Source organism: Oxyura jamaicensis, chromosome 3 (genome assembly GCF_011077185.1).
Source record: "Oxyura jamaicensis isolate SHBP4307 breed ruddy duck chromosome 3, BPBGC_Ojam_1.0, whole genome shotgun sequence".
Classification (NCBI taxonomy): domain Eukaryota; kingdom Metazoa; phylum Chordata; class Aves; order Anseriformes; family Anatidae; genus Oxyura; species Oxyura jamaicensis.
In genome coordinates this window covers 91,906,125-91,930,685 of record NC_048895.1, presented here as the reverse complement: position 1 = coordinate 91,930,685, position 24,561 = coordinate 91,906,125, and the positions used below count along the sequence as shown (strand labels likewise).

The 24,561-nt window shown below is 36.8% G+C and overlaps 1 protein-coding gene across 7 annotated transcripts in view; it reads right to left on the bottom strand.

Moving 5' to 3' along the window:
• Window positions 1-24,561, bottom strand: part of KHDRBS2 (KH RNA binding domain containing, signal transduction associated 2) — a 381,354-nt gene that overhangs the window by 113,879 nt on the left and 242,914 nt on the right. For all 7 annotated transcript variants that reach the window (XR_004749882.1, XR_004749880.1, XR_004749879.1 and 4 more), the window contains exon 6: window positions 22,287-22,482. Coding sequence is in view for 3 of the 7 variants with exons in the window: in XM_035323020.1 (XP_035178911.1) it covers window positions 22,287-22,482 (196 nt within the window). In the remaining 4 variants the exon portion in view is untranslated. The remainder of the gene's footprint in view (window positions 1-22,286; window positions 22,483-24,561) is intronic.

Below are 24,561 nucleotides of genomic sequence, written 5' to 3'. Positions count from 1 at the left end.
AATTTGCTGATTTATGGTTGTAGTTTATGAGCTTTAAACAATGCTAAGCCTTTATGATTCCATTCTTAGTGTTATGAGAGGAAAATAACTGTCCTTTTCCTCTAAGCTGCATAAAAATGTCCCTAAACCTACTTTTAGCTTCTCTGACATAGAAAATTGTTGCTGTATTGCCTTCCTTACAAGAATTAACCCTAAATGGTGTTCAGTCTGCTACTATTTAGTTTCCTAAACTGCTGTGAATCCTTGGTTTGCCACTGATCACAATGCAAAGATACAACATATCCTGTCTGCAAAACCCATTATTGCAAAAGCTTCAGTACATACATGCTGGCATCAGCTGAGTAAAATACAGTAGCTTCATATTTTTCATATAGAATATGTGATCACAAATGTACGGTTAGCACCACACAATGCTGATACATGGCTTTACAGTTGTGAACTCAACCCATGGGCTTGCTACAGAGGCATCAGGTAGATCTCTTGGCAATGTTCACCCACCTGAACTACATACATTGTGATAAAGCTGAATGTAAGGCCGTATGTAGGAACTACCAACTGGAGGATGGCAGTTTGTATCCTGAATGACCATGAAAATGATTTTTGAGTCACTGTGTATATTCAGCAAAGCCCGAGCTTTTCCACTGTGGTACTGTGGCTTTGGGAGTTAATGTGATTACAGAACAGGTATGGAGGTAAGAACATTGAGTAGGCATATGGAGGTGGTATCATGCCTGTCACTTGCATTAGTGAGACTGCTGCTAGACCTGTATTTTCAGTTCTGGTGTCTATATTTCAAAAAGCACATGGAAAAGAGGTCTTGATTACAGAAGAGTCAGACAAGAAGATTACAACAATCCCCTTAACCATGAACTTAGGAATTTTAACATAAGTAATACATTCCTCTTCCACTCACATCAATGTGAATCTCCCCTTGCTTTGACCAAGTACTTGCATATATTTATTACAGCATGATACATATTTTCTCCCTCTGTAACTAAATATTTCTATCCATTATTATTATTGGTGTGCTTTGCCCCACCAGTTTTTCTCAGGGGAGACATTATTGCTCTCTACTACTACCTGAAAGAAAGTTGTGAGGAGCTGGGGGTTGGCCTCTTCTTGCAGACAGGACTAGAGGAAATGGCCTCAAGTTGTGCCAGGAGAGGTTTAGGTTAGAAATTAGGAGACAGTTCTTCTCAGAAAGAGTATTTAGGCATTGGAACGGGTTGCCCAGGGAGGTGGAGGAGTCACTGTCACTGGGGATGTTTAAGGAAAGGTTGCACGTGGTGCTTAGGGACCTCATTTAGTGGGTAATACTGGTGGTAGGGGGATGGTTGGACCAGATGATCTTGAAGGTCTCTTCCAACCTTAATGATTCAGTGATTCTATGATTCTATGATAAAGTGCCCATATGAAGCTCACCAGATTCTCAATGCATGCAGCAGAAGTTCCTAAAGTAATCCCTGATCTATTCTCTGATTCTCTGTACCTGGCAATCTGTCTTTAGTTCCCTAATCTGTGCTCAGATGCATGTTCTCTGTTATAATGTTATCCTTAATGGCCTGCATAGATTCAGCAGGGACAGTCAGAACTGATATGGGCTGCCTAACTCAAACCAAACCCCAGGATCCCAGCCCTAGATGGACTCTATAATCTTGCAATCACTTTTATTAAATGCAGTAGAAACCTGAAAGCTAAATGAGTGAAAAGTTGCTCTAAAAGTCTGTCCTCCAAAGCATAATTTAAACTACTGCAAGCTAGATCTAAATTGGCTGTATGATATCCATAGTCATGAACAGTCTTCCAATAAAACCTGCACACACACTTATTTCTTATGATCTCTGATGCAGAAGTAGTAAGTATTTGATAAAAAATTCAGACATACACACAGTGGATTTGTTTTGAATATGGGGGATTTTTCATTGCATGTTCTTCATTTAAAGGCAGTTGTTATGCAGTTTAGGGACCTGAATTGAAAAATAAAGAGCCAAAAATAAGTTGATTGCAAACACAATTTAAACTATAGTCTGAATATCTTCCAATTGTCTTAACGATCTCAAGGACCTTAAGGAAAGAATGCAAATGTTCCAGAGAAGAAAAACCAACAACCAGTAAATTTGTCCTGTTGCTGAAGAGATGCTGTAGTAAAGGCAAATAATATAAGTCAGTGAAAACTTATACATTCTTACTTAAATTATCTGTAATGAAACATAATGTGACAGCATGCTTAGTTTAATTTTTGGATAATCCTGAAAAATGGCTCCTTTCTGTGACAATGACATGTAATTAATTTAATGATAACTTGTGGAATAGCACAAGGCCGAGATTTATTTTGAGGCTTTTACATTGTGGTGTAACATTTCCAAAAATGTCTTGGGGCAATCTATTAGCCATACTAAGTTGAAAATAAATGACTTTTAAAAAGATTACATTATCTGACATTTTACAGAAGAAAATTTTAGAAGAGTGTAAAGTATAGCTTTTGTTCCTGTTGTTATTGGCCAGGATTCTCTTCTGATCTGCTGTATCAGAAAGCCTCATACTTTGCCAAGAATGAACCACTGAACCTTTTTTTTTTTTTTTTTTTTTTTTTTTTTTTATTCCTTCTTAGTGACGGGCTTTCTCAGGAATTATTCTAATATTACTGTTACCATGATTCAGTGTCTGTGTATGATCCTAAGAATATCACCCTTTCCACACCCGCTGGCTTAAATAATCACTTGAAATGTAGCTAATTTCTTATGCATTTGTAGACTTCTTCCACCGTTTATGTGTTCCTTCACATTTATGTGTATTCCTTCCCTTCCACAAAAATTTTGCTTTCATTCTTACACCTACACAAAAGACATAATGAGAACTACCAGTTCCTCAATCCACTGCCTCCTGAAATTCTTCAAAGGCCAACTCTGAATATAATCCCCTTTTCTGCAATAACACAATGTACTCACCGAGACTTCCTCCTGTAGAGTACTATAACATCAATAACATATACACAGCAAACACAGTATTCATTCCAGCACATTATAGCAGGTGGTACTTACAAAACAGTAATGTCATCAGCATAACACATACTACACCATAACCAGAAATGTGGTGGGCTGCACAAAATTATTTTAATGGTGGAACCCCTTCATGTGCTCCCATACATATTTTGGAATGAGTCACTACCTTCTTTAATTCCTGCAGGAGAAAACGCAGGACTTTGTTGTGATAGATTTATATAAAGCTAGGATATTTATTTCCTCCCATGCATACAATTAAATGGTATTTTAAAAGTAAATGTGAAGTCAGTAAAAAGTGTGAGGATACCTGTTCTGACTCAGTAGCACACTCTAAGATAAGGTTTAGTGCAACGCTACTCCAGTACTGCCACAGGGATTCAGATGACTCACACCATGTGCAGAATATTCTCCTGTTAGCTCAAAGGATCCAAAATTTAAAAACACATGGCCATATCCAAATAGGATTTGAAAGTTCAGGTGAAAACATTTAGTCTTGCAAATAAGTGTTAAAAAGGAGCCCAGCAAAACATCAGAGAGGTGTCCACTTATCTTTCTCTACTGCTACTTTCTTCTACCACTCCTACTGCTGGTTGGTGTGAGCAAGTGAAAAACAGGAAGATGCTAGTGAAAGTAAAGTGGTCATAGAAATAAATGATGGTCAGAGGGCTAACTTGCACATACAAGAACTGAAGAAAACTGTAAGTTGTTCACAACATTTCAGAGGTGGGCTTTTTGTCAGCTTGTGTGACGGGTATTTTGAATGATCACCACTACTAGAACAGTTTCAGAAGAAGAAAGATGTTTACAATCCTTCTTGTTTTATCTCAACTCTTACTAAGCTGGCTTTGTTTTATCCTTTAGATTCCTCCATTTTCATTTATGTGTTATAGGTCCCTAGCAGAAATTGAAATAGTCCAGATAATAGTCATGACACTGTTAAAATACATAAAAAATGCCATTAAATCCATTAAGTTTCTGAAAGTTGGTTCCCATGCTAAATAGATATGAATTGTACTTGCATATTGGTTTGAAGAACAAGGAAAAAAAAACATTTAACATCAAGATGGCTAGTGTAGGAAGTAGGAGGATGACAGGTCTGATAAATGGAAAGTAGGGAGTGCACATGAAGTTTTCAAAATGTTAAAATAGACCAATAAATTCCTCATGAAAGGTTAGTACATAAAGCCAAATGTTAAGCACAAAGACAAAGAAATGCAGTGAATTCATGAGACCAGCAACATGCCTTAGCTTCAGCTGGCATAGAGTTAACTTTCTTCCTAGTAGATGCTACAGTGCTGTGTTTGGGATTTAGGATGAGAATAATGCTGACAACAAGCTGATGTTTTAATTTAGCAGGGCAGTGCATACACTAAGCCAAGGACTTTTCACCTTCTCCTGCTGTCCTGCCAGAGAGGAGGCTGGGGATGCACCAGAAGCTGGGAGGGAACATAACTAGGACTGGCCTATATTCATTCATCTGTCTTCCATACCACGTGGCATTCTTCCACTGCTCCAAAGGAATAAGGCCTTAGGCCTTATTCCTTTGTTGCAAGATCAACTTTTTTCTCAACATTTTTCTCTGGAAACTCAACTTCACTTCATTTTCTCACTTTCATCATCTGCTTTCTTTTTATTTCTTACTTTTATTGTTCCCTCATATCATTATTCTCCTCTTGTTGTAAGTTTACCTTTAAGTTCTTCTTACTGTCTAAATCTTATTTAGTATACTTGTACCAATTCAAATCCTAAAAAAAAAAAAAAATTAAAAAACAATTGATTCAATATGTAGTCTAACAAACTTTTTTTAGATGCTAAAAATGTGTAGTGTGGAGGTTTATTTTATTCTTGCTGTTTCTCTTTCAAAACAATTTAATTGTTAATGAAAGTATAATTCTAGTGGATGTAAAACCAGTGTGAAATACTCTTGCAACTGTACACTTCTTCCTGAAATATTTTGTTTCTATAGTTTTAGGAAACAGAATAATATTTTTCTCAGAAAAAAACAAAAAAACAAAAAAAAACAAACAAACAAAAAAAAACAGTGCTGCCTCCAAAAACAGAAAAACAGTCACTCTCAACATATGTCATGGCTTGCAAGATATAAATACTGCTTTTGTGAAACTAATCTGAAGCACTGCATCTGTAATTTTTGTTTTCCCATTTGATTACACTGCAGGAAAGTTTATGCAATCTATTGTGATTTGACAACACTGCATAATAAGTCCCTACAGAATACTAAGTGTTTTGGGAGCAAAGGTTTCTCATATAAATGATCTTTATTCTTTGCCAGTATTACAAAAACACACCAAAAAACACACCAAAGCGACTGAGGAATGTACTTTTTTTTTTTTTTTTTTTTTTTTTTTTTTTTTAAATGGTTTTGTTGGGCTATTCCTTGGCTCTTTTGTATCAATATTTCAACCAGTCATCCTAACAAAATTAATTTCTTAAGGACTGGGCCTTGATACATATCAATGTTAAAGTGTCACTTGCCCTTCCCACCCTGAACCACTGATCCATACTTTGTATGCTAGAATGCAAATGTCCTTGCCCAGACTTTGCTTTAATGCATGCTTGCAAAGTGTCTACTATGCACTTGATGCCATAAAAACAATGAATGATAACAATATTAATTCTATCAGTTTGGATAGGCAATCAATAGAACGGAATATGAAAAGTCTTTTTTTTTTTTTTTTTTGACTATTATTCTTCTGACCTGAAGCTCCTTTGATACCAAGAGCTATTTGTAGAATCTCTTACCTCTCTGAAATAGTCTTTTCCAGCAAGATATATGTGCCTTTTAATGCCACATTCATTATGACTGTCAGGGATTCAGAAGATAATTTTATATCTTATGTTACACTTCTCAAAGCTTAGATCAAAGATATTGAAAATTAGATAATCTGAAAGAAGCACCAACTGTAATTTGAAGTAAAAAGCTTCTGGGTAAAAACAGACAGGGTGAAAAGACAGTGGTGCTAGGTGTTGTGGTATTCAGTAATGTAACAGTGTTAGGGCATAAGAAGAAATGTCTTTTTAATAAAGTCAGAAGTATCAAACATAAATCCAAGCCAAGCAGATCAAGAGGATCAGCATCCAGATAAAAGTGTGTTGGATGAATCAGCAATGTTAATCAGGGATGACTGGATCAAAGTCATTTTTGCATTTTTGCTGTCAGAAATCTATGCTGAAGGAAAAGTTGTATGGTAGCAAAAAGCCTGAAATGAAAAAACACCAAGTGTGTATCTGTCAGTTTCTGTTTTGCCTTTTTAAAAATTAATTACAGATACAATTGTTCATTATCCATATTGAGATTATTTGCCTGAAAAAGAAAATCTGTTCACTTAGTATAAACACAATTTTACAACAGTCAGTCATTATGCTAATAACTTTCAAGTGCAGAGTATATGACTCACAAAAGGTGCAGGTGTGCAGAAGCACCTCAATGATTACACAGTATTAAGAGAATATGTGGATAGAGACGCATGTGCACTAACAAAATGACACTTGCCTTACATTTCACAGAATCACAGAATATCCTGTGTTGGTAGGGATGCACAATGATCACAGAATGACAGAATTATAGGGGTTGGAAGGGGTTGGAAGAGATCACTGGGTCCAAGCCCCCTGCCAAAGCAGGTTCCCTTGAGCAGAATCATTGAGTCCAACTCCTGACTCCACACAGGACTGCCCCAAAATCAGACCATGTCTGAGAACACTGTCCAAATGCTTCTTGAACTCTGGCAGGCTTGGTGCTGTGACCACTTCCCTGGGGAACCTGTACTGATGCCCAATAACCCTCTCAGTAAAGAATCTTTTCCTAACACCCAGCCTGACCCTCCGCTGTACCTGATCCATGCCATTCCCACGGGTCCTGTTGCTGTCCCCAGAGAGCAGAGCGCAGTGCCTGCCCCTCCACTCCCTTCGTGAGGGAGCTGCAGGCCGCCATGAGGCCTCCCCTCAACCTGCTCTGCTCTGGGCTGAACAAACCAAGGGACCTCAGCCACTCTTCATACGTCTTCCCCTCTAGACCCTTCATCTACATAACCCTCATTTGGACACTCTCTAATAGTTTTATGTTCTTATATCACGGTGCCCAAAACTGAACACAATATTTGAGGTGAGGCAGCACCAGTACAGAGCAGAGCCAGACAATCCTTTCCTTTGACCAGATAGCAATGTTGTACCTGATGCACCCTAGGACATGGTTGGTCCTTTTGACTGCCAGGGCACACTGTTGACTTATATTCAATTTACCATCATCAAGAAACCCCAATTCCCTTTCTACAGAGCTGCTCTCCAGCCTTTCATCCCCCAGTCTGTACTTATATCCAGGGTTGCCTTGTCTCGGGTGCAGAATCCAGTACTTGCTCTTTTTAAACTTCATGCAGCTGGTAGTTTCCCAGTGCTCTAATTTGTCAGCAACATTTGTACATTTGTACAGATTGGAATAGTTACAAAAGTGTAATGATGTATTTGTAGATGTAGATGTATTTGAAGCTACCTCCTAGCAGCAACCTGATATATCTGCATAAATGTATCAGTTCTTAGCAAAATCTAACTACTACCAGGCTACCACAACATCTAAATCCTCAATCCTCTATATAAATAATATCTCCATTTATCTCTGTAGACAGCATCAGAACACCTGATTTTCATATTGCAGTTGCTGATTTGACTGAAAATCTCAACGATCATCTGCTGATTGGAGGCTGGTTGGCTGAAAACTTCCATTATCAGGAAGACCTGAACTTTCCATAAGGAGTTAAAGCTTTGCAGTGTCTAGCATAAGCACACAATTAATGACATGACTTTCATGCAGGGCTTGGTATTGCTGCTCTAAATCAAATGGCAAGGCTTACTCCATTCTGGAGACAGAAGATCCTCGGGGACCAGTCAGAGATTACAGAGTGAGCTCCAACATGAAGTCGTCACAAACTTCCTCTCCTGCTCTCTAACTGCAAAGAAAACTCACTGATTTTTTGAACCATATATAAGTTGTTAATCTATTAAATCAAATATTACGGGTTTAAATGAGGTTCATCTTTCAATGGAAAAAAATGACTCATATCTAAAGAATCAGCCCTTATAGAGCATGCTTTTGTCAGCTCAGTCATCATGCTGATTGGTATATCACTACAGGAAACTCTTACATACAATGGAAACTCTTCCAAGAATGAGGCATATTCATGTCTTATATTTGTACACCAGCTAAAGAATCGCAGAATTTAGACTAAACATAAATAAATTGTATCTTAGCACTTAACAGCTGAAAGTAGCTGGAATTATGTTTCTCCGTATCTGAATAAATATTATTGTGAATATTTTTAATATCTCACTAAGTAACCTGGTTACCACATCAATCTTTTTTCTAATTTGCTTATGGACTTTTGACAGTTCCTATCCACTTTGCAATAGATCCAATACATTACTTCAGACTAGATTAGTTCTTACAGTACCTTACAATATCTATCACCTGTATTACAGTTTAACAGGATTGTTAGCCTTATAAGTAAGGCATGACATTTTTAAATCACATCGTCATTTTATTATTAAGCTAAGAAAAGGTAGTTACATCCTGAAATGACCATCATTGTGTGGCTGACACAATTATCTCTGAGGGCTGACTTTATATCTGCAAGAACTGACAGATTGTTATGTCATGAAATTCATGCAGGGCATGGTATTGCAGCTGTAAATCACAAGGTCAACTCATACAGTGGCTAGCACCCCTTGGAATAATCTTTACATTCGTGTTGCGTGCAATAAGCCTCTCAGTTGAAAGATTACGTATGATGTTTTTTTTCTCCAAGTCTGGTAAAGGATAGCTTCTGTATCTCTGACCTTTTCAAGCTGCTACTAAAAGTTAAACAAGGCTTTTTTGTTGGACATTTATTTGTACTTTTTCCCCTTCAAGGACTATAAATGACAAGCAATTCTAATCCAAAGAGTCGATTTGTCTTTTGTGATTTGCTTTAGGGGTATTTAATTCTAAACTACTAATCTAAAATCCAATAATCATTATATCAATTAAAATAAATCAAGCCACTACAACTGGATTGTACTAATATTTAGGCAATCTTTTACATTTTATGATTTGTCTGATAGAGATACACAGTGCCTACTAACTAGGTCACTTCAGAAACCACTTGAAAGACCACGTTGCACCACAGTTTTGAGGGAAATAATTTCCTGCTTGGCACACACTGAAATGTTACTTTTAAGCTTATAGCTTCCAAAGCAGATCTAAACTATGCTCAATAAAAGATAACTGCACAAATTTCACATCCCTTCTTCTAGCTACCTACAAGTATAAGGTTAGCAACACCTAGTAATTTCAGCCCACTGTCTTAACTCCATCCATCAAAAAATGTCCATAGAATCATAGAATCATTAAGGTTGGAAGAGACCTTCAAGATAATCTTGTCCAACCATCACCTTATTACCAGTACCACCCACTAAACCATGTCCCTAAGTACCATGTCCAACCCTTCCTTGAACACCCTCAGGGACTGTGATGCCACCATTTCCCTGGGCAACCCGTTTCAATGCCCGACTACTCTTTTTGAGAATAAATGTCTCCTAATTTTTAACCTAAACCTCTCCTGGCACAACTTGAGGCCATTCCCTCTTGTCCTATTGCTGGTTACCTGTGAGAAGAGGCCAACCCCCAGCTCCCCACAGCTTCCTTTCAGGTAGTTGTAGACAGCAGTAAGGTGTCCCCTGAGCCTCCTCTTCTCCAGACTAAACAACCCCAGTTCCCTCAGCTGCTCCTCCTAGGACTTGTGTTCCAGACCCTTCACCAGCTTCATAGCCCTTCTCTGGACATGCTCCGGGGTCCTTCTTGTACTGAGAGGCCCAAAACTGAATACAGTACTCAAGGTGCAGACTCACCAGAACTGAGTACAGGGGGATGATCACCTCCCTGGTCCTGCTGGCTACACTTTTCCTGATAAAAACCAGGATGCCATTGGCCTTCTTGGCCACCTATTTTACATTAATTCCTTGTTCATAAAATCAGAGAATCAATTATGTTTGAAAAGACCTTCAAGAATTCCAAGTCCAGCCATCAATCTGACCTACTGAGTCCCATCATTAAACCATATCCCTTAGTGCCATGTCCATATGTCTCCTAAATACCTCCAGGGATGGATACTCTATCACTTCTCTGGGCAGCCCATTCCAATGCTTGGCCACCCTCTCCATGAATTAAGTATTCCTGATTTTCGAGCTAAGTCTCCTCTGGTGCAACTTGAGACCATTTCCTCACATCCTATCACTTGTCACCTGAGACAAGAGAGTGACATCCTCATTGCAACCTCCTTTCAGGAAAAGAGCAATAAGGTCTCCCCTCAGCCTTCTTTTCCCTAGACTAAAAAAACACAGTTCCCTCAGCCACTCCTCATAACTCTTCCTTTCTAGTCCCTCCATCAGCCTCCCTGCTTCTCTCTGCACATACTTGAGAAACTCAATATCCTACACTGCATGAGGTTGTCACAAACCAAGTGCAGGATCCAGAACTTAGCCTTGTTGAATGTTTTGTGATTAGACTTAGACCATTGATCCAGCCTATCCAGATACCTTTGCAAAGCCTTCCTACCCTAAAGAGTCCCACCTTACTTGGTACCATCTGCAAACTTACTTAGGGTGCCCTTGATCCTCTCATCCAGATCATTGATAAAAATGCTAAACAAAACTGGCCCCGATACTGAGCCCAGGGGAACGTTTCTTGGATTGTTGATTATTTAGGGCCTGAAAATTGTCTTCCAACTGGTAAAGGTTTTAAATCTCTAGAAGTTTTAGAAGAGCAATATGATATAGTAACACTTTAAGGCGTCTGCAGACCTAAGTATTTTGTGGGTACCAAAACTTGCTTCAGCCCATTTAGCTGTAATTATCTGGGAATACCTGATATTCCACCTAGCCATACAACTGCTCACTTTGATCTCCATCTCATTTTTTCAAAAGAGCTACTCTGATTTTACAGTGATGCATTCTTGGTTTTTGACACTGCTTATTCTTCTGAAGTCCACTCAGGAGATGGAATACAGACTTGTATGACCATCTGCCAACATAAAATGCAGATTATCCTTATCTCTTAAAGCCTAGTATTTATTTCTTTGAATATTCATTCTTAGGGACAATAAGGAGAGGGCAACTTATAGATCATATATAACCTTATACTGAGCTACAACCCATTCTGCAGGAGGAAAACACTCACTCCTTTTCATATGGCACTTTGCATGAAAATATATACATATACATAGTAACCACTGATTCAGCCATACAGTTTATGGCTGTGGCTGAAATGGATGTATTAACCTTACTTGCAATTATACTCCAGTACTATACAAAATGCCAGACATTCAAACACAAGGCAAATTAGTTGCATCAGGGAGATGTCTTATTCCTTAGAGATAAACAAATGAAACATGAGCAAAATGAATAAAATACAATGAAAAAAAAAATATACATTTTTTTCCTTTTGTTGTTTCATGCTCTATGTAGCACATAGAAGGCTACTCTGCTGTTTTTTGTTTTGTTTTGTTTTTGTTTTTGTTTGCTTGTTTGTTTGTTTTTGAAATGACAACTTACAGGTCCCTCAATGGAAATCAGTTAGAAGAGCTCTGAATGGGAATGTTTTTTGGGGTTTTCTTTAGGGTGTTTGCATGAAAAGTGGCCTTGGAATAAAGTGAAAGGGCACTTCCAGGAAAGTGAAAAAAGAAAAAGCATTGTGGCTTCTAATTTATTTGATAGATGGACTCAGAGCTATCATTTGTGTTTCACTGATTCTCTGCTTTTAAAAAATTATTATTCTTTTTCTGTCAGCTATAATGTCCACCTTGAAATTTGACTAAATTTAACTTGTGGCAAAACACATTCTGTCTTTCTTCTGCAGCCTGATGGGCACGACCTTGACTTACTTTTATTTGTTTATAATATTATTTTTCATTAGAAGTGTAAATTTTAACATTTTAATTATATCCAGATTGCAACAGACCAGAGTAAAATCTTTAACAGTTTATTACAGACTGTTTCTATTAGGAATTTTCTGCATGACAAAGATAAAATTTGCATTCTGTTCAGATAACTAATGTTGTTCTGTCAAAAGTGCTTGGAAATCCCAATTTCCAAAATTCTGTCTCAGTTTAAAAGTACTTATTCTTCTATTATCATTGATAATTAAATAAATTTTAAACAACATAATGAAGTTTTACGTATCTGAGTAATTTTGACAATAAAAGTAGAGCAAACCAAACCAAATCTTGCTCAGAAACCATTTTTAATAATTACATGCAAACAGGTAATGAAAATGGAAAGATCTATTCTTGAAATGAGATTTGTATTAAAACAAATAAGCATACATTTTAATATTTTAATCTCAAAACTACACATAAAGCACCTTGATAGAAACGGATATGTAATGTTAGGTACTCCACTAAGAAAGATTTGCTGCATTTCAGAAATATTTACATTCAGTTTTACTGTATTTCATACGGTAGTAAATGTCTGTTTGCAAGAGGGTCCTCAGGATACTTATGTATTCTTAAGATACTAATATATAAATTGTGCTTGCCTACCTAATTTCACTAATCAGATGTTGTACTGTATATGACTTCAGATGTTACACTCCACACATTTTTATATGATATAGACAAGAGCTAGGAAACAACAGCACCTAGTCAAAGAGAGTTATCAGACGTATATGAGTAACAGCACTTATAATGATTGTTGAAGCTATTAAAAGGCAGGCAAGCATAATTTCATTGGGAAAAAACAAAACAAAACAAAAACAAAACAAAAAAAAACCAACCAACCAAAACAAAACAAATGTAAAAACAACACAGGTTTGTATGGAGAAAGAACATTTTTAATTTCTAGCCAGCCACTTTATCATCGTGGAGCTACTATACTGTATCACCCTCTTCTGGTGATTGCTACACTCCCTAAAAGCCCTTTAGGTCAAAATTAAAGCGCTGAGTTTCATAACAAGATCAATATTTTTAACATTTTTGCTACATTTCAGACAGATATACTAACTCTTCATCTTTGATAAAATATATCTGATCCAATTGTTTTAAAAAATTAGCATATATTGTCACTTTAATACCACCTTTTCTAAAGGAATTAAAGCTGGAAAAAAAAAAAAAAAAAAAAAAAAAAAGACAAATCCAGCCTATCTGGTTATACAAGTGAAATTAGTCTTTTAAATATATGCTGATAGCTTTTTTTCCTATTACTTTTAAGAGTCACATGATACGTCTACCACTCTCTGCTCAGAGTGGTCTAACCATGTCACATAAGTTAATGGAAGTAGGAATAAACAATTTATTTTTCCTTAGTTTCACTTGATTATTCCTATTTCAAATATATAGTGCTGGATTATACATACCAACAAGCATCACGGTTATTTACTGTTTGCTATGTCTTCCAAAACAAGAATTGGTTACCATCAAATGCTCTTTTTCTAGGGTAGGTCTGTACCAGTTTTTCAGAATCCTGAAGGTCTAGTTTTCTGAGACAGAGCCACAGTTTTGCTCCTGTGGTTAGGTGGCACCAGTCTGGCCTCAGACAGGAGCATACTGAACATCCTTACTTGGGTCTAATCATTGACCTATGGAAGAAAGCTGGGAAAAAAATTTCTACAGCATAACTGTAAAGAAAAAGCAGAAGAATATTTTCTTCCCCCAGAGTGTGTAATTAGAAAATGTATTATTTATTTATTTATTTATTTATCTAAAATCTTTCATACTGATCCTTATTCAGTTACACATTTATACTGTAGGCTACAGAGGAGCTGTGCACGATATTAAGTCATTATATGAATGACTGGAATAATTATATAGAAATATAGAATTATATAGAAATATTCATTATATGAATGCCTGGAAGTAGAGGACCATATTTTTATGTGCTATAGCTAGAGATAACATATATGCATATGGTTATTAGAATGTAAGCATGCATCTGTATACCCAAGCAATGATTTTCTGGAAATACTAAGGTAGTTGTAGAGTCATAAACCTTTCTCCTTCCAACAGTACTCAATAATGGGACATTCACATCCTGCCTCAGGGGAATAAATTACTGCCATGTGCCTGTAGATGGCCTGCATCTATGGCACAGCTGGGGCAAGCTTTGTCTATACCAGCATACCTACAGGGTATATAAATGCATGCTTATGTGTTTGAAAGTCTAAGGTATGTATCTGAGCCTTCCTTAAATAACCAGGAAGAACAGGCATACTGCTGAACAAGTGCTTCTGCATCCAAGTACATGAGATAATTCACCTACTACAAACCTTTTTCTTCCTATGTGTAAGTGAAATTGAGAGTTGCAAATGCACTGAACATATTGAGAGAAAAAAGTTCATAGGCATATAAAACTACTTTTCAGGCCTTTTATTGTAGCAAATAGAAATCCTCTTTTTCAATTATCCTGAGTAAACATTAAGTGAATAGATAGAAGCAACTGTCTAAGAGGCCCATCAGCCAGAAAATGAAACAAAACTGCTCTGTAATGTTTATCTTTGATTTTAAGTGCGGTTGCTAAATAGGTATTCTTTTGAAGTTTCATACAAAAGTATTCTTTTGCAAGATTATAATGTAATAGATGTATGGAAAAGAAGAAAACAGATGAATGCTGATGAAAGCTTCATGTAACTGAAAGTATTTTTAAATACCTGCCCTTAAAATAGTAGGATAAATAAAATAATAATTTTGAACAGTCCATAAAAGATTGAATATAATATAATATGGTTCCTAATCTGTGCATTTTACAGCATGAATAAATCTTATGTTTTAGCTAGTGTGAAAATTCCTTTATAAATAAATATAATACACAAAACAGTAGTACTGCTAGCTATACATGAGGTCGACGGAAATACAGAGCACTCTGTTTATCTACTACAATAAAGAGTCACTAATCTGTGTTTACTGCAAGGCCATACTAGTATACATGAGTAAGACTGGTATGCTGGAGGCAATGTTGGTCTGATGATAAGTGCCATCTTGTCAGCCAGTACCTTTCCTGAAACCCGAAGTAAAGGCTTCTCTAATTGTCTGGAACAGCTGAATTTTCTTTGCTTACCAGTCTGCAAGAAATAGAATCTTGCACTGAACTTTTCTCATTAATACAGAATTTATATGTATGCCTGGCTCCTAAGAAACTCAGCAGTTATGATGAACCTCGCAGTCCAAAAGTCTTGCAGTCCAAAAAACTTACCATTATAGTATCTCAATAGACTAAATCTGGTTAAGATATTCTGAGAAGAAAAAAACATGGCTTTTCAACATTGCTGAATTCACACAATAACTGAACTCTCAACAACTCTAATTAAATTGGGTTTACTCCATTTTTTTTAGCAGGAATCTTCTAAGTTTCTATGAATTTGCACAAAATACATACTTATAATTCTCCTTTGGAACCTGTCATAAAAATGAAAACATGGGTGGAAATGCCGTCACACAATCAAATTTAGCCAGTGAATGTCTATGGAATCACTTCATACCAACCAAGGCTATTCTCCATCAGACAAATAACCAATTGATAAAGTGTGACATATACAAGTGATAGTAGACAAATAATTATAGCAACAGGCTCCTGAACAATCACACTGTTTAATGATCAAATATTCTACTGCATGATACAGACAAATTCTGTATCTATGGACAGTACTCCATATATTTTTTTATGTAGTATCTTTGAATATAACAGCATACACTATGAATATTTAAGGACCATCTGAAAGCTGGATGATCATTTGAGAGATGCCCTTCACTTAGATCACTATATAACAAATATAAATATTTATTAGGTTGTAGTTGTGTTAACATCATGTATAACACTAAAGCTGCATCAACATTTTCTTTTATACTCTGTCTAGCAAATAAAACATTTTTGAACTGAAAACTTGATAACTAAAATCAAGGAGATAATTATTTTTGCAAAGCAAGAAGAGCATAGAGAGGACAATAGAAAAGTTTCTTCACAAAATCCTTCGGGAGCATTTATAAGTAGATGTTAAAACTTTTATATATTTTATAAGTAAAGTTTAATCCATTGAATACATATATTTTTACAATCAAATCAAATCAAATCAAATCAAATAAAGAAAGATATATAATAGCCTACTCTACAGCACATTGTCAATTTTTGAGAAATTCACATCAGTGCTGAGTTTGAAAGCAATATTCACATTTATTGATGTGTTGTTTCAGGACATGGTTGCAAGGTGTAAGCCTTTTTTGTTTAAATATCATCTATAAGAATATGAACCAAATTACACTTTGCACAGGTAAGCGAAACTGCAGGTTCTCAGACACTGAAGGTTTAATGCTGACTGTGATTTTTGTTCTTACAAAGAGATAATTTTTATATTATCAACGTATTAAATTTTCCAAAGTTTGAATAACTAATAGAAAACCCACTCTACCTTCATGAGACAATCACTCACAATTTAAAGCCCAACAGAATCTTTCAGATAATACAAACATTGTCCTGATTATCACTATTATAGTAAAAATAAAATTTGATTTTTCAAGTCAAAACAGATGTAAGTTGAATATAGTTTAGCTCTTATTCTAAGTGTGTTGGGTATAATTAGGTAATCAATCATATTTAATCAATATGTCATTCTGCCATGCAGATTCCCATGTCTATAATTCCAGCTTTGTTCAAATGATCTTTAGTCCCAGTACGTTCTTAATTGATTCTTTTTCATGCAAAAGGACCACAGAATAAATAAATGGCACATCTTAAAACGTAGAAATACCAATTTAGAAAAACAGAACAAAACAAAACAAAACAAAAAAACCCACCTTTGAATGTAATTTTGGCCAATGTATTTCAGTGTTTTAAGAATTAGAATAAGTATCCTTAGTTGTCCTGCTCTCACTCTCACTGAGAATGGTCCACTGGGATTATAGGAATTGACTTTAAAAGTAGCAGAATCAAGTACCAATTGCTCACTTTAACATAATCATAGAAGCACTAATACAGGCACAAACATGCCATGAAGCAGAAGTGCAGGTCTTTATACACAGTTTCCATCTGCAATTAAAGTAGCAGATAGAATGGATTTAAAAGCCCTAAGAATTCTAGTTTAAAATATTAAGCAAAGCATCCACAAACTCAATTTTGGGATTGTAGTCACATGTAAATGCTGATTGTTCTTTTAAAAATGCTGAAGTGTGACAAAATGCCTCTTATTGACAGTCTTTTCATTATCTAGGTTGGCACTGGGTAAACATGAGCATAGTTGTTTCAGATTGTTTGAAAACTATTGAAAAAAGTAAATAACCATTGGGTTTAGAATGAAAAGCTTAGTGTGACATTTGCTTTCATTTTAAATAGCTTGAAAGGAGAAGAACAGCATGACATTAAAAACAATGTCTATCTTATTGCGTGGTTCTTTTCCAGTGACTTTGTAAAAGAGTTGCTCTTCACTATTCCAGAAGACAACCAGAAGCTGTTTTTGGCCAGTTTGATCAGTAAAATCAGAGGTGAGAAAAAGGTTTGCATTGAAAATTGCTCTTTCATCTGTCTGTCCTATACATAGGAGCTGCACCAGTTTCTCAGTGTCATGATGGATTGGCATATATCTTGGAAAAAAATATATATATATATATATTGCTTTGTAAATACAAGAGCCTCATCTAGGTATTCATATTAAGATGAGTAGCTTTGGTGCTGCAGAAAAGTCCTGAATATTTAATATATGAAAATATTGCATAGAATTATGATATTCCATTATATTTGCTGGAAATTTGGCATATTCACTTTGCTTTTCATTTTGTTTAAAGCAGTCCATAAATGCCTAGTAAAGCAAATTTATATTATTAGAAATATTAACACTAACTTAAATTACAAGTTACTCTCATTTTCTTAGGACCATGCCATAGCTACTTGGAAGTCCTTCCCTTTTTCATTCAGGAACTAAACTGTAAATGCAAGTAAAATTTAAAATTATGTGTATACTAGTCTAAAATGTATTCTGTTTTGTAATTCTTTGCATCTGGAATAAGGAAACAAGTGCTAAGTCACTTCTATATTTGCATTAGACCTCTTAACAAGGTTTACCATAGCTCTTAAAATGTAAAGAAAAAACATCATTGTTTTTATCACAGCTCATTCAGATTAAGAAGACAGAAATACAGCTCCAGAGTCATATCAATTCCAAAGCATGACCAGAAAGGAACTGCATTTTTGGTTTATATTTGAGCTAAGCACTGTTTAAATATCTTTCTGTTAACTTGAGTGAAAAAGTCTGGTTCTTAAGTAGGATGTTCCTTTTAGTGGAATATCTACTCAAGCACTACTCTCTGCCATGCTACTGTCTATCATCAGTAACCATCAGTCATGTCTATCATCCTTTTGCTGTCTCTAAAGTTGCCAATAGGAGTTTAGCTTTTAAAATTGCTTACTCTTGCTGAAAAAAAAAAGGCTCCAGAAGTCCCCCCCTGTATTTCAAGTAGCTGATAAAAGTAGATGTTCAACCAAACAAATCTTAAAAACTGTAATGAAAAAATGGCATAAAATCAATCTTCTCATTGGCCTTGTCAATAAGGTGATGATGCAGGGCTGAAACAATGTCTGAACTAATTTTTATTTACTATCTCCTATCTTGGTTCACTGATACAGAATCATAAGATTTGTAGATCAGACATCAGCTGTCTCACAGGCAAAACTAATACTTCAAACAACAACTGCCTAAGATATAAGTCTAGAAGAGGCAATTAAAAAACAATTCCAGTAACTTTCTCTCTACTCAAAACATTGCTGTCTTTTGAAATTTAGAATGTGAACCTAATTTAAAAACTGAATTTGACAAATTCCAAACAGCCATTTTTTCATTAAAACCTGCTGGCATTGCTGCCCTCTCAGCACCCTTTGAGTAACAGTGGAGCTCAGTAGTAAATCAGTACTTCTAAAAAGTTCTAGACAGAGACATTGCTGCCAACTGGTGGTGGCATATATTACTAGACTTGGAAAGAAGGCTTAAGCAATAATTCAAATTAATTTGTGTACTGTATTTGTGGATGGATTCTGAGTATTATCCATAATGCATTTAATGGGCAACCACACTGTGTGGTTTCCAGTAAACAAACAAATGTAAAACAAACAAATAAAAAACAACTAAAATAGAACCTGAGGTTCAGAAGGCTGTTTTTCTTATCAGGTTTGAACCCTTTTCAGCCTCTAGGGACATCTTCAGTATGGCAGCACGTGTGGATTAGGGATATAAAACTGTGTCCCAGAGGGTAATGACAAAGGGTCAAGTTCAGCTTTGTAAAATAAGCTTCTTCTAAGGAAAGTTCACGTTGATCATTCAAGCTTCTGCTCCAAACTGCACTCTAGTGAACATCTTGAACAGAGCATGTAGTGCAAGTAGTTGCACTGAACTAAGGTTAGGCTCTTTGAAGAGTACTCTGACTCACCATGTTACAAACATATGACAACCTCTCTGATCCAAGAAGCTGTACACCAGTTATTCATTGAGCCCTCCATCTAAATTCACACACAATGAACTGTTTTTAAGGCAAGGGAAGGTCAAGCAGTAAGCATTACTTTTCTTTGCATATGCTTTTTGATATCTGTACCTCCTCTTCCTGTAGGTGATCTTCAGAAGTTTCTCAAATAAATTAAGCTAGACCCAATAAAAGCTATACATCTGTTTCAAAAGCAAGTGAAGAAAAAGGCTTGAAGTGTGTCACATTGCCCAAGGGCTGCCAAAGTGGACACCTCCCTGTCTAGCCTCCCTCTATTCTAAGGGTTGTTCAGAATTATTTTCTTTTGGTTGAACTTTACATTAAAATTTTGAACATGAATACATTCATCACAGTAACAAAGTTTCACTTTTACTGAGAAACCTTTTTAGGCATTTTGTTTTATGGACTCTCCAAAGGCCATTAGGAAAATGCAAAATATTAAATAATTACAGAAGAGTGATCCAAACTTTTAAATGCTTATCCAGAATGATTTGGACGGTTCATTGTTTCAAGGTCAAAAATCAATACAATCTCCGATTAAAAGAACTGAGAAAATATCTCTCTCTCTATATATATATTTTTCCAGGAAACACATTAAAAAAAATCTGCTGCGGCCATCATATTCTATTTCTTGAGTTCACTTTCAACTCAGCATTCAAATGATTGTATATGGATACTGACAGACAATGACACTGCATTCATATGCACAACTAATCAAACAAAAGGTGCTTGCATATACTATGTAAAATTTGTAGAGGAATACTGTACTCAAAAATGAAAGACATAAACACATAAAGAAATCGTAATATGCTTGTGAATTGCCTACAAGACAAAAATGAGACAAAGTAAATTGGATAAATTATTCATTGTAAATTAGTTTTTCATCTCTAGGATTGAGTGTGAAAGAACAACAATTACACATGACATTTGTGGCTGGTCAACAAATAGATTCAATTGGTTTAAGCATGCAGACAGATGTGTGATGCAATTGCAAATTGTGTGGGAAGAAAACCTGTGTTGATTACTTTGTTCAAAATTCAAAATATTTCCCCTAAGATATTATTTACAAAATTCACACTGAACTTCTCCTTCTACTTGCACACCAATAGAGCTTTAATTATTATCTCAGTCCATATAATAGCAGAATGTATTTGGATTATGCTTACAAGTCTCTCCAAATTGTGAAGAGAGAGATTTTCATTGCAAACTATTGGATGACAGGAAGTCTGAGAAAGCCTGCTGGGAATATAGACTTTGATAGGACATAGGAGACTGAAGGATATCCAAAAGACAAGATGCTTGCTATCATGTAGGTAAGCAAAGTAGAAACACGAATGTGTTTGTTAGTTTTTATCGGAATACTCTATTATAACCTAAATTAACTTTTAATTTTGAGTATATTTGGTGTTCCTGAGAGGAAAAGCAATGTGGAACTGGATGAATGGTTTCCTAACCTTCTGTAATCCAGCTGCCTCAACTGCTGTTTTCTGTATATTTGCCATCCAGAAAAATGCCTAAGAAATGTTTCCTGAAATTTGCTTAATACCCTAGGACATTTACCAGTACTGGAGTTGAAAAAGAAAAAAAAAAAAAAAAAAAAAGGTTTTCTTCATTCATAATCTTAATCTTAAATTACAAGGATCCTCAAGGATCCTGTTTTGAAACTTGTTATGTGTAGATTAGGAAAATACACAGTTCTGCACAGAACAGGAAGATCTTATACATTTTGCAACCAACAGATTATATATTATATGTAAATGAGAGGTTTTACTTTTTTAAAAAAAATCCTTTTATTTTAAGAAGGGCTTTATACTCATTTAAAGATGGAAACTATGTTGAGGCAAATAATAACAGAAAGTGACTTAATTTACCTCCTTTTTTGCAGCTGCTTTTCAGTTGTGATTTTTGTCATTGACAGAATGTGTGCCCCTGATTTGAAGTAGCTGTGATCTAACCCATATTCTACAAATATAGATGGTAAACCTTTACCAACAATGATTCATTTCTATTTCAATTTCTTTTGTTCCAGGAAAACCACTAATTGAATACAATTGCATTCTCTCAATAGTGACAGAATTACAGAGTGGACAGGATGTTCATCTTACCTTTGGATTTGCTACTTCAGGAAAAAGTCAGACACTATATTTGATGGTACCTTCTCCTCTACTTGAATATCTGTTGTTATGGTGATAGTTGCAGGAGGGGAACATTAATAAGGATGTCTTGAAAGCTTTTACGTTTACAGCACAATTACTTTTAACACCTCATAAGGAAAGGTGACAGTTAATACTGCTCCTCAATAAATGTGCATTATTATATCAGTTTATATGAAAATTAAGTGAGTTTCTATTTGTTATGTATCTGTAAAACAATTATGAGTACAAATAAATATACGTGTATATATATTTATCCAAAAAGAAGGATTCAGAAGAACAAAATAAAAATCTTAGTTTCTCACAAAGGATATAATTTGTTATTCCTAAGAACTTGCCTACAGTAAACACCGATTTCCAACTATAATACTGTCTTTAGACTACATTACAGTCTGTATTGCTTTTACATGATATAGTGAGAGCTAACCAGCATGACCTTCTCATATCCAAAACTAAGCTGTGAAAAACTCTGTAAATGCCAATCACCCAAAAGACCACATTATATCACCTAGGCTGTAATTCATCAGCAGGAGGTACACAGTAGAGACAGAGTAATTATTGGACTAGAGTCTCCAACTTCAGAGGTACACAAACTTCACCACTTTGGTTTACATCTGTTATTAATGCATGTGGTTACTTACATATTCTTCATATGCCTCATGTGCAGGTGGCGGGGGTGGTCTGTAGCCTGGCACTGCTGGGGCACCCCTTGCTCGAGGGGTAGGAACGCCCCTTGCTACTGGTGGGACGGGAAGTGCTCCACGTGTCACTGGTGCTCCTCTGGGGGCTTGGGCACCTCGTCCAGGTGGGGGCGGAGGAATTGCACCCCCACGGCCCCTATGGGGAGCAAAAAGAGATGATCATTTTGAGGTGCACATCAAAGGAGGATGTGCAAATGCTACCCCACTTTAAAGGCTCTTACACTTTTATTACTATTTAAAGTATTGTATAACTTGGAGGTTTTGGCAGCTACAATGTCAAGCCCTTTTAGGCAGTATCTCAAGCAGAACTCCTGTTACAGAAAGGCATTATTTCTAAGCCATCCGGTACTTTTTACACCTGATCCTCATATTGCTTGTACTAATGAAATCCTGGATCATTGTAATTCAGTTTTGTGGAGTTACTCTGAAGTAGTTACAAAACAAGAAGAAAGTGAGGACTTTTTTCTGTTGCTCTCAAAGTACAAGAGCAGTCATCACTGTCATTCACATGTTTATTGGTGGGTGGGAGAATCTGTCTGACATAAGATGATGCTGGATGGCACAAACTAGCACGGTAAAGCAGAACAACAGTATAAAAGGAAAGTAAGGACTTTTTCTCCTGTCTAATTTAGATCAGCACAAGCAAAGGACATCATGGGATTCAGCTTTCCCAACTGTACAGAGACAGCACTGTGTATAAACAAGCACAGAAGGGTTTAGAATCCTCCCATTTATTTATACAGTACCCACTGCACCACACTAATTGGTATGTCAGAAGAAACAGCAGCAGCTGTTCTTGCTTTAAAGGAGGTTCTTGTAACTATACTGTATACCAAACTAGAAGGATGATATATCAAGGAAGCAATATATGAGTTTCCTTTTAGAGTAGTATACTTCTGAGTGTGCTGCTGTTTCTGAAGACTGTGCAAGTGGCCTGTACAACCATATGTGATGCTGGCACCACTTAACACCCAGGTCCAGAGATGTGAACACAACTCAGGTTTCCCTCAACTGTATAAGCCCTGGTCGGTTCTCCACTGAGACAATCAAACCAATAATGTTAGCTTTTGATTATCTTTATTTTCCTACAACTCTTAGGGGGTAACTTTATGCAAGTATATTTAACTTAAAACGTTTCATTTCATTTTATTTTAATATTCCCCTGGGATTTCTGACTGTTAAAAAAGGAAAGCATCCAAGCATATTGGATATATTGGATTTACATGGCAAGGTTTTCGGTTTACGGGTGGCTTCTGTGAGAAGAATCCAGAACCTGCCTCATGTTAGATAAGGCCCAGTTTCAGATGGCTCCAAAAGGACTCACCACTGGCCAGAGCCAAGCCCATAACTGATGTTGTTTGCACCTCTGTGAGAGCAGACTTAAAAAAGAGAAAATTAAATGCAGTACTACAGCAGCTGCGAGAGTGAGGAGTGAGAACAAGCCCTACAGATGCCAGGGAGAAGATGTCAGTGCAGAAGGAGGGCAGGAGGTGTTCCAGGAATGGAGTAGAAGTTCCCCTGAGGCCTGTGGAGAGGCCCCTGGTGGAGCAGGCTGTCCCCCTGCAGCCCATGGGTCCCACGTGGAGCAGATCTCCACGCTGCAGCCCATGGAAGAGCCCCTGGTGGAGCAGGTGGATGTGGCCTGGAGGAGGCTGTGGCCCATGGAGAGCCCCTGCAGGAGAAGGCCCCAGGCCAGAGCTGCAGCCCGTGGAGAGGAGCCCACGCAGGAGCAGGGGGTCTGGGGGGAGCTGCCACCCACATGTGGGGGACCTGTTCTGGAGCAGTTTGCTCCTGGGGGATGGACCCCGTGGGAGCAGTTCTTGAAGAGCTGCTGCCTGTGGGCAGCCCCCGCAGGGTCAGTTCTGGAAGGATAACATCCCGTGGGAGGGACCCCACATGGAGCAGAGGCAGAGAGTGACCGTGAAGGAGCGGCGGAGATGAAGCATTAGGGACTGACTGCAGCCCCCATTCCCCCTTCCCCTGTGCTGCTTGAGGGGAGGAGGTGGGAGAGTATGGTTGGGGCTCTTTGTTTTTAGTTTCTCACTGCAGTAGTCTGTTAGTAAGAGGTAAGAAATTATATTTATCTCCCTATGCTGTTTGTTTTGCCCATGTTAATTGTTGAGTGATATCCTTGTCACATTCTCAGCCCTTGAGCCCTTTTCATTGCATTTTCTGGGGGGGGGGGGGGGGGGGGGGGGGGGGGGGGGGGGGGGGG